This window comes from Condylura cristata, unplaced genomic scaffold (assembly GCF_000260355.1).
Source record: "Condylura cristata isolate star-nosed mole 26May11 unplaced genomic scaffold, ConCri1.0 scaffold00003, whole genome shotgun sequence".
Lineage (NCBI taxonomy): Eukaryota > Metazoa > Chordata > Mammalia > Eulipotyphla > Talpidae > Condylura > Condylura cristata.
The window spans coordinates 22,169,898-22,186,297 of NW_004567104.1; the positions used below are offsets into that span (position 1 = coordinate 22,169,898).

General features: G+C 37.9%; 1 protein-coding gene across 1 annotated transcript in view; it reads right to left on the reverse strand.

Moving 5' to 3' along the window:
- The window catches only part of LOC101632555 (kininogen-1-like), a 28,864-nt gene that overhangs the window by 4,407 nt on the left and 8,057 nt on the right, over positions 1 to 16,400 (reverse strand). Inside the window, exons 5-9 of the mRNA XM_012730321.1 lie at positions 12,591 to 12,675; positions 11,618 to 11,781; positions 6,696 to 6,803; positions 5,220 to 5,393; positions 3,810 to 3,855 (exon numbers count right to left, since the gene is read on the reverse strand). Coding sequence (XP_012585775.1) covers positions 3,810 to 3,855; positions 5,220 to 5,393; positions 6,696 to 6,803; positions 11,618 to 11,781; positions 12,591 to 12,675 — 577 coding nt within the window. The remainder of the gene's footprint in view (positions 1 to 3,809; positions 3,856 to 5,219; positions 5,394 to 6,695; positions 6,804 to 11,617; positions 11,782 to 12,590; positions 12,676 to 16,400) is intronic.

Genomic DNA, 16,400 nt, shown 5'->3' on the forward strand with positions numbered 1-16,400 from the left:
TCTGCCCTGGTCTCTCAGACAAACACCTGCACCATGATTTTGCAACTTTTGTCGGCCTTCTTATGGAAAGTCTGTGGAAGGTATAACAGAACTGGGATGGCGAGTGCATGCCATCTAAAAGGGGTTATGCCCAAAGCCAGTTGCAGGGGTCCTGGGTTTTCATTTAATAGGTTTATTCATTATCAGAACCTACCTGTAAGTGATGCTTCATTCTGAATTCAAGCTCTACCTTCAGAATCCCTAATAACCACAGACACAGCAATCCAAACTTGTATTTTATTGGGTGATTAGAAAACAGTATTCCTTCCTGATCATGCAATTAAAATGTACAGTGTCTATAAACATAATAATTGATTATTTAAACAATTTTATTAATATTTTATTCATGGCTAATAATAAACTGTGGAGAAGTATTTTGAGATGAAATAGATAACCCACTACATATAAAATTGTAACATAATTGTTTTAACATATATTGGTGATAACTTGCCTGAATCAGTTACTACAGTGATTGCAATAGTCCAGGGAGAGGAACCCCAAAAAGATTCCAAATAGAACTGGATTTGTGCAGCTAAGTGCAGCCTTTGAGGAGATTCATCTACACATTCTAGGCTTATGTGATCATTTTTATTTTGCTAATGGGAGCTAATGGGAGCAGGTGGGCCAGCACAATCTCTATTATCAGTTCATCTTGAGGTGAATGAGAATATCTCAGTATAAAACCTTATGTACAAATTTGAAATTTTTTTAAAAAAAAGCTCAATACACCTGTGAATGCAAATCTTAAATAATGAAGAAACTCAGATACTTAACTCTGAGTTAGGAGACTGAAGTGTGCAGCTGGCCTGGGATTTGGTGCAAGGTGCCTCTTTGATTAAATATTCCACAAAGTAGGAGGGCCCAATCACCCACTGAAGAGACAACAGTTGAGAAATAAGAATCAGACTTTCCATGTGGAGAAATGATTTGACAGTATGATATTAACAGACTGTACATCCCCAAGTTGTGGTTAGCCTAGGGATCCCGGTGTCCCAGTGGTAACCCCACCACCATCAAAGCATGCAATGGACTCTGATATGTATGAATAAACCACCACACTTTCCTTTCCTTCGAAGGAGATGAACGGGCTCTAAAGCCTTCACTTGGGTGACCTTATTTCTCCTCAGTTAAATTTGTTTTTAGATGAGTTTTGCTCTCTTTGATAGATAGCAACATAATGTCAACACAATTGAGTCTCCATTGCCCTCAAGCACCCACTCCCAAGCCTTATATGTCCAGAAGCTGAATGGCCCATGGTCACTAGATCTGTAATGTAGAAATAAAGTCACCCCAAGTAGAGAAACCAGAGACCAGGATTCCATTACCCTCCTTGCCTTAAGGTCACTGACTTAAAAGGATTCACACGCATTGAAAAGCCCAGGAATAACTCAGACCCAGAAACACGATTGTGTGTGTCAGGTATTTCAGGAAAAGAACCCATGAGGCTGCATAGGCATCCCTGGCTGCTTCTCAGCTTCAGCTCCAAGGCCACATTAGGTGAACTCACTATCAGTGTGAACTCCGTGTGCATTCATTCTCACCTGGTAGAAGCTCTGGGGACTTAAACCGGAGAACACTGCCTGGATTTTGCAAGAGACTCAGTGTTGTATTTTGCAAGAGATTCAGTGGCAGTGTCTAAAACCTTGGGATCTGATAAATCACTGGGCCTGGGGCTAAGGATGGCACAGTCAGGGCACATTTGGTGAAAGAATGCTTATTAGAGAAACTGTTAATGTCAAAGAGAGCACCAAAATGAGGCTTCGTGATTTTTAATCCCACATCCGTATGACCACAACAGAGACAGAGATTGTAAATAAAAAATGATAATGCTGAGCTTCATCAAGAATGGAGTGGAAAAGACACTTTCTGAATAGAAAACTGTCAGCACTGGGTTTTGTGCAATAGGAATGTATTGCACTCATAATTAAAAGTAAAATCAAAGGGTGTTTTTCCTGTTCACACCTTGGCTTATGTTTCAGAATGGATATTGTTCAAAACTCATGATGTATGTATATGTTTCTACTGATTTAAACACTTTTTCCCCATTGGGTTCAATATCATCAAGAATCACTGCCTCTCTTAGGGGGTCTGGCAGCCTTAACAGGTTGAGTTTTCTTTACATCATGGCTTTTTACCCATTAGTCCCTAACATCAAATATAATGTCTAATGCATGGTAATGTCTAGCAAATATTTGTTGTGTGAATGAGTAAATAGCCCCGTTGAAGGTGGGAACAGAAGCTGTTTGGTTAGAAAATGCAAATGACTCAGAAAACAGAATTTGATTAATCAGTGTGACCAGGTACAGTTCTCACACTAGTGGTACAGTCAGAATTTCTGAATGGAAGCAGGTGGAGGAGGCAACTCTAGCGGGAAAGTGCTCAGGGGACTTGACTGAAATTCATTTCTTAGAGTAAACATATTGTTGAGACAACTGTTTTCAGACAACTGTACTATTCATTTGCATATTTATTGTGGAGGGGTTTGGAGGTTTAGGTTAAGGGGTAGTTATGAGCAGCTTATCACTCTTGGCTCTATTGTGAGGTCACTTCTGACTAGATTATTTAAGTCCTGATTCTGATTAATTGTTGTCCGTTAATTTATAGTTGAGAAGTCCCATCTTTATGCCCAGGAAGCTTAGATGGTGGTAAATAATGGATTTGCTTGATTGCATTGTCCCTCAAGAAAAATGCAAAAGAGTTATCACCCAGAGTTTGTTGAGAAATGTAGGGTCTATGTCTCATCCCAGCCTTAGGGACTCAGAAATTGCACTTGAATATGACTGACCAGGGTTATCATATACATGTAATATCATGATAAGTGGTCATAACCTGCTTCCCATGTGCTGAATGCTGCTTATACAAGCAGGACGCAGAATGCAAGCACCAATATATTTCAAAAATCATGACTTGCAGCATAATTTTAGGACATTCATTCATTTTGTTGTTGTTCTTTTATCATTAATTTTGTGCATTTTCATCTCAGCTGTAATCCCCATGGGCTTCCCACCCATGGGAAGGACGAGCAGCTGCCCTGTCTAGGAAGAAGGTGCTGAAAGCTGTATGTTTATTGTTTTCTAATATAAATTCAGTAATGCTTTGATGAGAAAAATGAAATTTCAACAGCCACTGAATAATCTGCTATTCCCATTCATTTTACAATGAAAAAATGGTGGCAGGCAAATTGATACCAACCTAATAATAGTTACAAAATGGGTAAGGATAAAAAAAGTAACAAATGTAGGTGACTGTTACGTTAATTATAAATGATTACTTCTAAAAACAGCTTCAATTTGCAAAGAGTTAAGAACTCCTTTGAAAGAAGTTTTATATGGTTCTCATTGTGTTTATAATGTCTGAATAAAGGCTAAATATAAGCAAGTGTATGCATACTGGCCAGTACATAGTAAGTTATGTTATATACTCTGGATGTGAGTGATGCCTGGATGTGTTCTCCGACCTTTGTGCGAAAAATACTGTATCTAAGGGGTTCTTGCCTTGACTATCAAGAGCACTTCCGAGGCGATCTCCGAGCCCCGCAACACTGCCCATGGACTCCATCACTCGACTGCTGCAGGTGGGATGTGGTTGAAAGGAAACCAGTGTGAAGTAATCAGGAGTGAGACCATCAAGACAGAACTTTATTTGGCTCAGCAACAGAGTGATACAGTGACATTCTTCTCTATTTAGATTCCGCCCCATCTTCTTGTGTGTCCACTCGGGCTGCTGAGGGGGGCGGTGGGGCTACTGTGCCTGGGGGGGTGCTGCCTCACCTGCCCCCCGAGCACGGACCTGGTACTCGCAGGACGGCAGGAGCTCCTGTAAATACAGCAGAACTCTGTTAGCCTGCTGTCAGCATTCAGCATAAGAAAGTCAAAGTTGACAAGATGAGACTTCTCTCCTGACATCTTTGGTCCTTTATTTACAAGTGCAGATAATATAGGAAAAGAAATTGATCTCAGAGACTCAGAGGCATGCACTGAGTTGAACTCGAGTGATGCACACTGCCCAGGTCAAAGTAGCTATCTCAAGCCCTGTCTTATTTCTCCGGGTAAAATCCTACTGCAGGTCATAAAATGTATGCCTCTCTTGTATTCTAAAGCAATTAACGATAGCTCAATTATCTCTTTTGCAAAGACCAGCTCTTCACTGTAGTAACAAAAAGATGATGTGAATGTAGTTGCCAGAGGCATTTGCTTCCTCATTTGCTTCTTCATTTTGTCCCTGAAAAAAATTTGTATCACATCTTGTGATATTGCTTTATGGATTATTAAAAAAAGAGAGATTTTTAGCAAGCCTGCCTCTGTATTACTTCCTGTTTTCCATATATTTCATTAAACTCAGATCTGTTGAAAAATAAGGATTACTCAATCTAGCCTCAGCAATAAACAGGAAACTTTTTGCTTCTTGTTGCAAAGACTAGTTAATAGAGTTAATGAGTAAACAGAAATTGTTGACTTATCAAGAAAGAGGATTATCAGACTAGCTTTGTCAAGGAGAAGTAGCTGGTTTAAGTGGCCCCCTTTAGAAACAGGTGACACCTCGTTGACTTTCTATTTTCTCCCGTTGAACAGACTCTATTTATTTATGTTGTTTTATTTGATCTTTGGAAATTTTGATTTTTCTTTTCCCCAATAAGTTTAGTTTTCAGTCTCCTGACTTCCTTTGTTTCCACGTGTTCCTTTACCAGATGCCACAGTCTATTCTAAATGTCAAAAGTTTTTGTGAAAACCAGTGATGTCCATTTTAAGATACACATTTGTGATACCTTATTAGAGAAGTCCGTACACCATAAGGCACTCTCATTTTTCCATTTTCTATGCTAGTTAAAAAAAACTCAGAAGGGGTCCTGTTCACAATTTTGTATGGCTGGTCCATAGATATTAATAGTGTCTCCACTCACACTCTCACTAATTGCCTCTAGGCTTCTCAGAAGTTTTTTGGGGTTGGGTTCACCACATCAAGATTTTTGGACAATGGGAATAAAGGGCAATAAGGTGCTAATGAAACACCCATGGCAGCATTAATTATACAAAGCATCAGAGAGATTAAAGTCATGAAATTTTTCATTTCCACAGTTGGATTCATTCCATTAACAGGCTTCCAGGGGCAACTGGAACATATGGGAGAAGTTGTTTCTAGAAATAAGATACCAAGCTAAAGGAAAAGCTATTTGGGTCTACCTGGATATTAGGAATCCAATCATCATCACTCTCTGTGGGAGCTGTTGATGGGTTAAGCATCACAGCTGCAAAGAGATCTGAGTCCTGGAAGTCAGGAGAGGTGACTGCAACCCCTGGCTGGGCTCGGGAAGGAGGGGAAGGAGTGGGTATTGGCTCTTCTGTCTTCCCTTGTGTCTGTGCAGAAGGTGGAGTGCTGGCTTCAGAGGAGACTGCCAGATGCTATTATCACAATTTGTGCTTTCATCCTGAAAGGTTCCAACTGGCTTCATGAATTGAATATGTAGGTATGAGATAGCCACAAAGTAATTGTTGGCATGAACACCAAGACATGTAGATTTTGGACTACAGTGCTTGTGTGAGACTGTACATGTCCTCCATATAGCAAAAAACCTAAATCAGAAAAAAAAAGAGTCACCTAGTATTGATATATGTGGATAATTCTACTTATACTGTCGCTACCTGTGTGTTGGTTCAGGTAGTGCTCAGTGGTGTAAAGAGCACAGTTTTTAGAGTCAAACGAGTCAGACCTTAGAGTCATGGGCTTTGTGGCAACCAGGGTGAGCCTGGTTTAATCTGTATGTGCATACAAGCACCACTAACTTCAGTTATTCCTGTTGCACAATAAAAATAATAGCAGCATCTTCCTTGTAGAATTATCAGGAGGAAAATGTACTTGAAATCCTCTGTCCAGTGCCTGGAACAGAGGATGCTCTTGATAATGTTATTATATACCTCAGGGACTCAGCATCATTCTAACATCCACTGGCTTAGTCTAGATACTAGGGAAAGTATTACTTAGCTCCCAGGAGGCGCTTAAAAAAAAATAAAAGATGATGCAGACTGATGCTTTTTACCCTTGAACATGGACATGATCCCCTGGGGATGGTTTTGACTCAGTAGCTGCAGCATAGGGCTGAGACCTGCAATTCCCCAAGCTCCTGGATAGAAACAGAGGGCAGGGGAGCCCCGTGCCTCATCTCAGACACCCCTGGCAGGTGTGCAGCTAGTGTTAGCACCCACAGCAGCTAGTGTTAGCACCCACAGTAGGGTCTGCATTGCCCAGGGAGAGAACCCACCTTGCCATGGACATTGGCAATGTGTTGGACATATTAAGAGGACTGCTGTGCTCATTTCTAGCCACAGGAAAGAGAGTAAGCAGAGAAACATGAGATTTTGCCTCATTTGAAAAAGATAATGACCCAATTCATTTTCATGTTAAATACCCCAAAATGGCTTTTTCAAATAACCCAAACTGAGCCCAAACCGAGTAGAATCATGGGTTTTGGGTCACAGTTGACAGTAGTGTGAGTTGTGTTCATCCAAGGTACAATATGAATGCGAGAATCACAGATTAGCACATGCTATCAAGAAAACGGAAGCAGAAAGAGAAAAACTGTTATTCGTGAAATACTTAAACAAGTCTAAAACATCAAATAAGCTTCCGGGGAATAAGCAGCTGGCTACGAGACAGCTTACCCCAGGCTCCTTGACCGCGCAGCTACTGCTGAAGTCTGTGTTGTTTCCTTTGGAGCATGTGGTCTCCTCAGCTGTGAATTCTATATAATATGACATTCCAGCGACCAACTGAAAAATTAAATATGAAAAGTAGGTTCTCAATACAGAGCCATTGATCGTCTACTTTTACTTTAAGCAAAAGAGAGCATATTGACATTTTACTTATATACTGACTAAATGGGCTGTGTAAATCATTCATTCAAAATCATTCTAATCTGATAACAAAATATCTGTCTTATATGCATGTGTAAATTATTTGACTGTTGGTAGATCCTATTCCTTTCCTAATGGAAAACAAAAAGCAGGATATAATGTTTGTATTTTTTTGAGTCTTTATTGTTCAGCAATTTTACGGTCAAAATTCACTCATAATTCAAGGTTCAAGTTGTGTTGGAATCTAAAAAGAATAGGAAGAAAAATTAAAACATGCTCTATTCATGATATGTCCTCTCAAATTTGAATCAGATAAATTCTGAGTAACAATATGATAATTAAATGATTAATTACCATAGAAAAAAGCTATGGTAGCTTTTAGAAAAACTATTTAAATTTTTCTTCCTATTTTTTTATATTAAAAAATTATTTTCATCTTGTTATAGCATAAATCATTACACAATTCTGTTTTTCATTAAGCAAGTTGTAATCAAATTCCTTATCTTCTTTTTTTGAGTGTCTTACTTAAAATTAAACTCATTCTGGTTTTTTTTTAAACTCTTAAATGATGATATTTTTCACCATTTAAACGTGCAATTCCTATACCTCTCACATACTTGAAAAAAATCACTTGATAAAATGTGTTATACTTATAAAAGTTACATCACATGATCCAATTTCTACCCTATATTTCAGTATTTAATTCCAGGATTTACGTGTGTGTGTGTGTGTGTGTGTGTGTGTGTGTGTTTATGAGAGAGAGAGAGAGAGAGATTATGCAGCTATGTAAAGGAATACATTACATGGATCTGTAACCTGGAGGCATGATCATATTGGAAAATGAACTGTTGAATGAAGTTAGTGTAGTTATAGAAATAATGCCAATTTTTGTCAAACAAGTCACAACAACTTTCCTACTCTGTAGTTTTTTTTTTTTTTTTTAAGGTGGAGAAAATATGGTAGGTAGAGGAAAGAGAACAAATAATCATAGGAAGAATTATACTCCTCTACTTTTCTGGAATTGTTTTGCTATGAAGCATGGCTAACTTTTTAAGATAAATTTAATAATTAGCTTTTAAACTCCAGCTGTGATTTTAAGTTGTGTTGGAGTGTTGTTAGAGGGTTTTAGAGTATATTCTTAAGTGATCATAAATTTCCGTGCTCATTTCAGAATACACCTTGATCTAGGCTTTTGGCATTTAAGTTAATCCTTGTGAGTTTTTAAAACATTGACATCATATGATAAAAAAGACAGATATTTGCTCAATTGTGTCCTGGGTCCAGAAGTGGACTATTCAGGAGACCGAATGACATCTTTCAAGGACCTCTTTCAAGATGACAACCTCATTGCCATTATTAGTGGTATCATTCTTAGCAGTCTGCACTTAAACCCATGTTACCCTAGTTTTGTTTCTATGGTAGAGAATATAATTTAGATATATAAGTTTCAAACACTTTAAAATTTTAAAGAAATTAATTAGAAAGATAAACATAATCTCAGGATGGGAAGCTCTTTTTTAGGTGAAGGAAACTGAAAGGAAGTGGAACATATCTAAATTTGACAAAAATGAAAACCTCAAGAATAACAGTTCGCAAAAATGACACCCAGGGGATACGATAAAGTAAGCTCCATGGTTTTTAGGTCATAAACCCCATCATTATTATAATGGACAAAGAACATAAATAGGCATTTTAGAGAATACTTAAAATGGCCATTAAGTCTGAAAAAAAAAATGGCCACATTAAAACCAAAAATATGCAGATTAAAAAAAGCAGTGTTCCATATTGGCAGTAATGACAGCTGGTATTGCCTAGGTGGGGGGAACACGCGCCCTAACCACTGCTGTCTGGAAGACAACTCAAATCAAGGTCATCAACTCATGTTTATGCCGAATGGAATACAGCAAATTGTCATCATTGCAATAGTTTGGTGATATGACAGTTTGCATTAAAAATCTTAGTTGTATACATTTCTAGGACTTTGGCAAAAGGAAATTCCTAAATGTGCATATACAGATTCTTGAGTATATTGACCTGAGTGCTGCCAGGGAGGAAAGTTGAGAGCAGCAGAGACAGTGGCAGTGGGGTCAGGGACCAAAGAGATGATATCAGGTGACATCAGTCATTCACCTGAGAAACTGGAGGATTTAGGGAATATATAGCTCGGAACATACATGTGTCCAAACAGGACTGAACAGGCAAAGCTGAGGTAAGACAAAATCTACATGAAGTAAATCTTTAGGAATTTGACCAATTGGTCATTTGAGATTGGCTTTTGGCAAATTTATCCTGTGGTCTATTCATTTCCAGCAAATTGGCCTTTTCTACCGAGGCTTCTTTGAGTAGCTACGTACAAGCCGTCAAATGGATTCTCTCCTTGTTCGTTCATTGGTTCCTCCCGCACCTCCTGTCTCTCTTTTTTTCAAAATAACTTTCTTTACATCAGAGATTATTAACGCTTCTTATCTTAAAAGTAAGTTTGAAATTTTTGAATATTTTTTAATATTCCAGCTTGATTTAGTAACTGAAGGGATGCCACTTCCCTTCCATTCAGTATATTACTTATGATTGTTCATCCTTAGCAAAAACAAGAGCACATATATTACAACATTAACTAGTTGATATACAAGGAAAATTAGAACTTCTAATAGGACTAGATATTTATGCATGAGAATAGCTAATTTTCTCAACAGAACTTTGACAGTCAATATATGGCCTAGCTCTGGATTATTCTGTCATCATTAGAAAGAAAGGAATATCACAAGAAATCAGAAAGTGAGAAGAAACTGAAAGGGACAAACACAAAAGTAGCATGGATTGGGATCCCCTTAAAATAAACTCATGTGTGGCCCTCCCTGGTGGCGCAGCGGGTTAAAGCACAGCACTAAGAAGCTAAAGCCACTTCAGCATGAGTTTGATCCCTGCCCCGGAGGTGACCACATGGCGCGGCAGACCTCTCCTGGACCACCAGCTGCTCCCCTCAGCAGTGTGCTTCGTTGATCTTCCTGTTCTGCTCTCCACTGTCTGTGGTGAAGCCTCTCACTGGCCCTGCACCTCTGGCCTGTACACCGGTTCTGTATGCATAAATAAATAAATCTTAAAAAAAAAAAAAGTGTGCCCGAGAAATCAGGGAGGGGTTGTGCCTAGGACAGAAATAAGTGCCTGAGTAGTAGAGAGATTAAAGTGTCAGTTTTGATTTATTTTTAGCACAGTTTGATTTTTTTCTCCCTAACTATAAAACTAATACAGAAAAGAAAGATGAAAACAAAACAGTCTACTGTGCCATCACCTAAAAATCATCACTGTGAATAGTCAGATGTATTTGTTTCTTCTTTATAACACAGTGACACATGGTACATCTGATTTTATGATCTCTTTGTGTCACTGCTTATTTTATTTATTTATTTTTAAAGATTTATTTACTTGTGCATACAGAACTGGGGTACAGGCTAGAAGTGCCGGGGTGGTGAGAGGATTCACCAGAGACACTCTGGAGAGCAGAACAGGCAGATGGACAAAGTACACTGCTGAGGGGAGCAGTGGGCAGGTCAGGAGAGGTCTGCCATGCCATGTGAAACAACCCCTGGGGCGGGGATTGAACTCAACACTGAAGTGGTTTCGGCCAACTTGCAGTGCTACGGCCTAACTTCTTGCACCACCAGGGAGGACCGTTATTGCATCTTTTAACATAAGACAATTCCCATACTGAGAACGACTCACAGTTACTTAAAAATTGCTTCCTGATAATACATGATAACATTATGCCAGACTTTATCTGACCATTTCTGTATTATTGATCATTTTGATGGATAAGAAGTTTTTGCTCTTCTAGTTAAAACCACAATCAATAGATTAAAAACTCCTATTTTCAAATTCTAGATTCCTGAGTCAGAATCATGAACTTTTTTTTAGTAAGATTCTTTTGTTGTTGAGATTATAAAGACCGTGTCAGTTTGCTCTAACAGTGGATTCTATTTTGATGACTTCTTTTTAAGCTTGTATATAAGGAAACCAAGTTTGAGGATCTATAATAACAATCTGTCCACAATTACATGAGGCTGTTGGAGATGAAAGGGACTTGGGCTTCACTAATCCTGCCACAGTTGGGGTCACAAAGGCGGGCTGAGGCTGAAGGACAGTCCAGGGCCCAGGATGAGAGCGGTTGATAAGGAATAACGGGGTGTGCTGAGCCCCAGCCCAGGGCTTTCCTCACCCTCTGCTGACAGATGTGGAAGACAGAGGACACCCAGAGCTGCCCCCAGACAGGGGGTTGGGGAAAATGACAGGGATATGCAAATGTGAAGAGTCTGGGTAATAACAACTCACTGTTGTGACTGAGCTCAAGGTTCTAAGAAAGTTACAATGAGAGATGAATCTAGAAAGGCATAAAATAAGTCTTGCTTTTTCTAGCCCCATGCTTTTTCTAGCTTTTTGTTAAACTGTATCCTAGTGATTCTTATTTTAAAAGTGGTTTAGCATTTGAAAAGTGATTGATTCATATTATCTTCTTTAATCACCACCCCACTTTATAAATCAAAAATGCAGAGAATATTCTGAGTGCCTTGCCCAACATCAAACACCAAGATTACAGTCAAGTTATGGCGTGAAAATCAAATCTTCCAAATCCTAGGTATGTTATTTCCCAATCCAGAACTAAGATTAGTGGCAAAATTAATAAGCAATTTGCACATAGATGGTATATCACTATTTTGGTACCACTGTTTACAGACCTGAGATGTTGCTCTTTTCACATTGGCAATCTTGAAATAGAATATGCTATTAATGGCTGCATTAAGCTGTATGGATGTAAGACTCAGAAGCTTATTCATATTTGAGCTGTTGAGAGGTAAATTTACTGGACAGCCTGCACAAAACCTTGGGAAAAAAGCCCCCTCTGAAAAAAAAAAAATCAGGTTCAATTCATTGTGTACACAGAAAGAACAATGTAGACTAGCACCTGACCGTACAGGAATCAGCATCCATTTACCTGTGTCGGAAACCCTGTGTGGTAGGTGGAGGCTGCCTCTCTGGCCTCTGCCTGCTGCCTTCCCACTGTTCCTCTCCTCTGAGCCCGGTGTATTTAGGGAGTCAGCGAATCTCAAGGTGTTAATACCTCAGTCAATATTGGTGCCTTTTAACTTTTTGTATTTTTGTCAGTGACTGTTAAAAGCAACACTTAACTTACAGGGATGGCTCTCTAATGGGAAAACTTTAAGTCCTATGACCCTGGTGAGCCGGCAGGAATGCTCCTTACTGTGGGTCCATACAGCTATTTCAGGTGGCAGAAAAGCCAACTCTTGGTATAAGAAATACTGATTTGGCCATAAGTGAAACCAACTCTTTCCCCCATTATAACATGAAGAGAAAAAAAAATCTTTAATGAAGAGGACTTTATTCTGAATACTTAAAAATGTGGTCAGCTTTCCCCAACCGAAGGCACTTGGCATAGGGCCACCCTGTACACAAGGAAGGCTAAATGCCACCAACCGCAAGTCCCCCTGTGTCACCACATCCCCTTTAGTCCCCTGTGCACACTCTGCCCCACAGCAGTGCAGAGATGGGGTACAGTGTCCTCAGCAGGGCTCTTGACCAATACACTTTGTGACATAGCGTGGGAACTAGTGTCCCTCTCTGTGACAAGACCCAGACAGTAGTGTGTGGCACCACACAACAGAGCTAAGGTCCCAGCGTGTGTTCTCGTACCTGGTGCGATGTTACATTTCTGTGAGTTTGAAGCAATTCTATGCGAAAAGTCGATATGTGCGCTCTCTGTGCATTCAGCGGAATCCTGGTTTTTAGAAAGTAACAAGGACATGATTTAAATATTTTTAAGAAGGTCCATACAAGTACTAAAACCCATTTATTAATAAGAGTTAAACTTCAGAACTTGTTGCACAGGAAACAACACATAGTCAAATTTAAAAGAGAGAATAAGACGCAGTTATATGATGGCATTAGCCCTAATAATCAACCCATACACATGGAAATATGAAATAGCATGACAAGAAAATATGATGTAGAACATGGGAACCATAGAAGTCATGGTAACATTTTCATTTAGAAAGCCAAAGATTTTCACGTAAGCTAGAAAAACAAAATAATTTGATCAGAACTTTAAGTAAAATATCTTGTAAAAGCTATAGAAGTGATTTGTGGAAGTAGCTTTTGGTACAAAACAGAAATGTTGAGGTGATTATGCAAAGTGTAGTAAGTCAAAACGTGAATGATAGCTTTTGGAAGCTTTCACTCATTTGCAGAATATAAATATAGGGAAAATACTGGTGAAGTACAACAAACATCATTCTTAGTCTCTGAAAATGTTCTGGCTACCAGAGGGGTGTCCAGAGGCAGGAGGGATCAAGTGACAGGAATGGGGTTGAGCATCAGATTGGAGCATTGGTGGGAGGAAAACAAAGCATGTGATTGAGGGAGGTGTCAATCTGTACCCCCAAATTATGCTTGTATAAACAACTGGCAAACCAATAAATTAAAAAAATATATATGACATTAACAAAAAGTATTGTGAAAATACAGAATAATACTTTGTAATAAAAAGGATAAAGAAAATTTAAACCGAAGAATGAACAAAGTTTAGGCCATTATGAACAAAAATGGAATGGAGTACTATTAATATTGGGCAACTGAGATTCAAGGTAGCAAAATGTTCAAAAAGGTAGTGAAGAGAATCATTTATCATAATAGAAGATACAGTCGTGAAGTATGGACTCAAATACATAAAGCAGAAAACATTAGCTATATGAATCAAGATGGATAAAAATATTGTGGTGGGACAATTTAATATAAATTATAAATGTAAGGTGGTCCATAGTTTAAAACTAAGATTTATATAATATAGTATTTACATAAAAGATATTTGCATATAGTACAAATGATTTAAAATTAACTCAATTAATTTTGCAAATCGAAAACAATTCAAGCCATGTTTTTTGACCTCAGTACCGATAAACAAAATACAAAGCAAAACATAGATTTCTGAAATGAATGGTGCCATTTTAAACAGAAAACTAAATACTTGGAAATGTATACATGCGTTGCCTAAGCAATTTTTCTTATTCCTTGAATATGGAAAAGCAAATTGAGCAAGCAATTGCACAGAAATTTGCCACAACAGCAATCAGAGCTAATTCATAGCTTTCATACATGTTTTCATAATTTATTATTAATACTATGTTTAAAACCATGGTAGGTGTCATGCTTTTAAAAAATTAATTAAGTTTTTAAATGGAACTAGTGTTAGCATTCCCGCGTCAGGGTTACTCCCACCACCAAATCACCCTTACTCTTCTCCCATAACCCATTGTGCTTCCTTCCCTCTTTGTTCTGCTGTCATACTTTGAGACAAGAATCAAAATAAAGTAACCCCAAATCTTGGGGTTACTCAAGAAGCTAGAAAAAGAAAATGAATAATCAACAGCCCAAAGGAATACAAAAAGGATGAAAACAATGAAGATAAAAAGCAAAGCCAAGGAATTAGAAGACAGAAAGCAAGAGCAATAGTAAATAAATCCAAATGATCATTCTTGGGGTAAGGAAAAATTTAAATGCATACAAAAAAGCAACACAGCAAAAGACATCAAGAGGTATCAATGTATAAAAGAATATTATAAACAATTGTATGCAAATTTAAATCCCAAAGAAACAGGCACTTTTGTGGAAAACTATAAATAACCAGCACTAACATAATGTTTTACAAATGAATAATAATTGAAATTAAATAAATCTATTTGTTTATATTATGTCTGCTTAGCCACATGCTATTAAAACTATTTCTGCTTATAAAAAAAGGCAAACTGACCAATTTATTTTATAGAGCTATAATCTATTTACCAGAAGTTGAAAAAGTAAAAGACACACAAATACACACCAGAAAACTGTAAATCACTTTCACCACAAAAGTAGAATCCAAATGCATATTCAAAGAAAAATTTACACTAAATACAATTTATTTTGAACTTAAAGATGATTATTAGGAAAGTTGTCAAAACAGCATAACAGTTTAAGATATAACAGCAAAATAGGATATTTCAATACTAAATCTAAAACATTTGCTGAATTCAATATCTACTTCTTATTTGAAAACTAAATTGAGCAAACCTTTTTAAAGAAAGTAAAAGTATTTCCTAAACTTGACAAAGTAACAAAATTCTACATACTACACCATGTAGTAACAAAAATCTGGAGGCATCTCTAATCAAATCAGTCCTAAGATATGAACATATATTGTTACTGTTACTTCAGAAATATCATCAAAAATTTCAGTCCGTTTATTGAGACATGGAACAAAAAAACAAGATGGAAAAGAGGAGAAAAAGTATTATTTATAAAAGATATTATATACCTACAACAATCAAGAATCGATGGAAAGCTGTTAGAGGTCTGTAAAGTTGCTGGCTATAAGGTAAAGGAATCAAAATTGGTGCATTTACATATAGGCAGTTATTTATTAAAATGAATAAAATAAAATAATGAAACAATGTAATTCCTAGAAGCAATAACCAAAGCACATAAAAGCTCTTTTATTATTATTATTATTACAAAAGTTTATTTTTACATCATTTTGTACATTTTTTTTTCCATCTCAATTGTAATCCCCGCGGGTTTCCCATCACCAAGTCACCCATGTGCCATCACCATAATCCCGTGCATTTCCTTCCACCCCCCCCCCGTTAGAACATAAAAGCTCTTAATTTTTTTCATTAATTAATTACTCGAACTTGACCTCTGATGGTGGTGCCATCTTCTATTGTATGGATATACTGTAACGTACTTAGCCACTCCACAATGCTGAAATAATTTATTTCCAATGTTTTCCTAATAATAATAACACTGACAGTAATAGGTTGCAGTACAGATCTCTCTCTTTTCATTTATGGGAAATTCAGAAGTAGAATGACTGGGTTAAAGGCCTTGCAACAGCAACCCTTTGCTTAAAAGCAGTCTTCTGCTAAAATGCGAGCACTCCAGGGAAGGTTACACCTTACCATCTTAACATGCACTCACCACTGCCACCTAGGTTAACATAATTTTGGTTCAAGTAACAAGATTTCATACTGTAAAGGGTTACCATGGGTAGAGACTCAAGGTGTGTTCATTAAACACAAAAGAAGGGGAAGGAAAGTGAGACAACCAGCAGAGTATGAAGTGAGGCGCTGTCTTGAATGGAATGTGTGTCTGAAACAGGCCTTTACTAGATTAAAGGCCTTGCAGCAACTCTTTGCTTAAAGCACAGTCTGCTGCTAAAATGCAAATACCCCAGGGGAGCTTATGCCTTAGCCATGTCAGATACAGAGGGACAGAGCTCATGGGAAAGGAGAAGGAGGAGAGCATGAAGATGGGAAAAGACAAATTTGACAATGACATGGTTTTGTCTCACACTGTTCCCAGCCCCTGGTTAGCTCTGAAAATACTTATTGCTTGATGTGCAGATTCCTTGACCACATATGTAAGGGCATATGGACCAGGGATGTGAGTTTATGCCTTCCCAAGAGAACA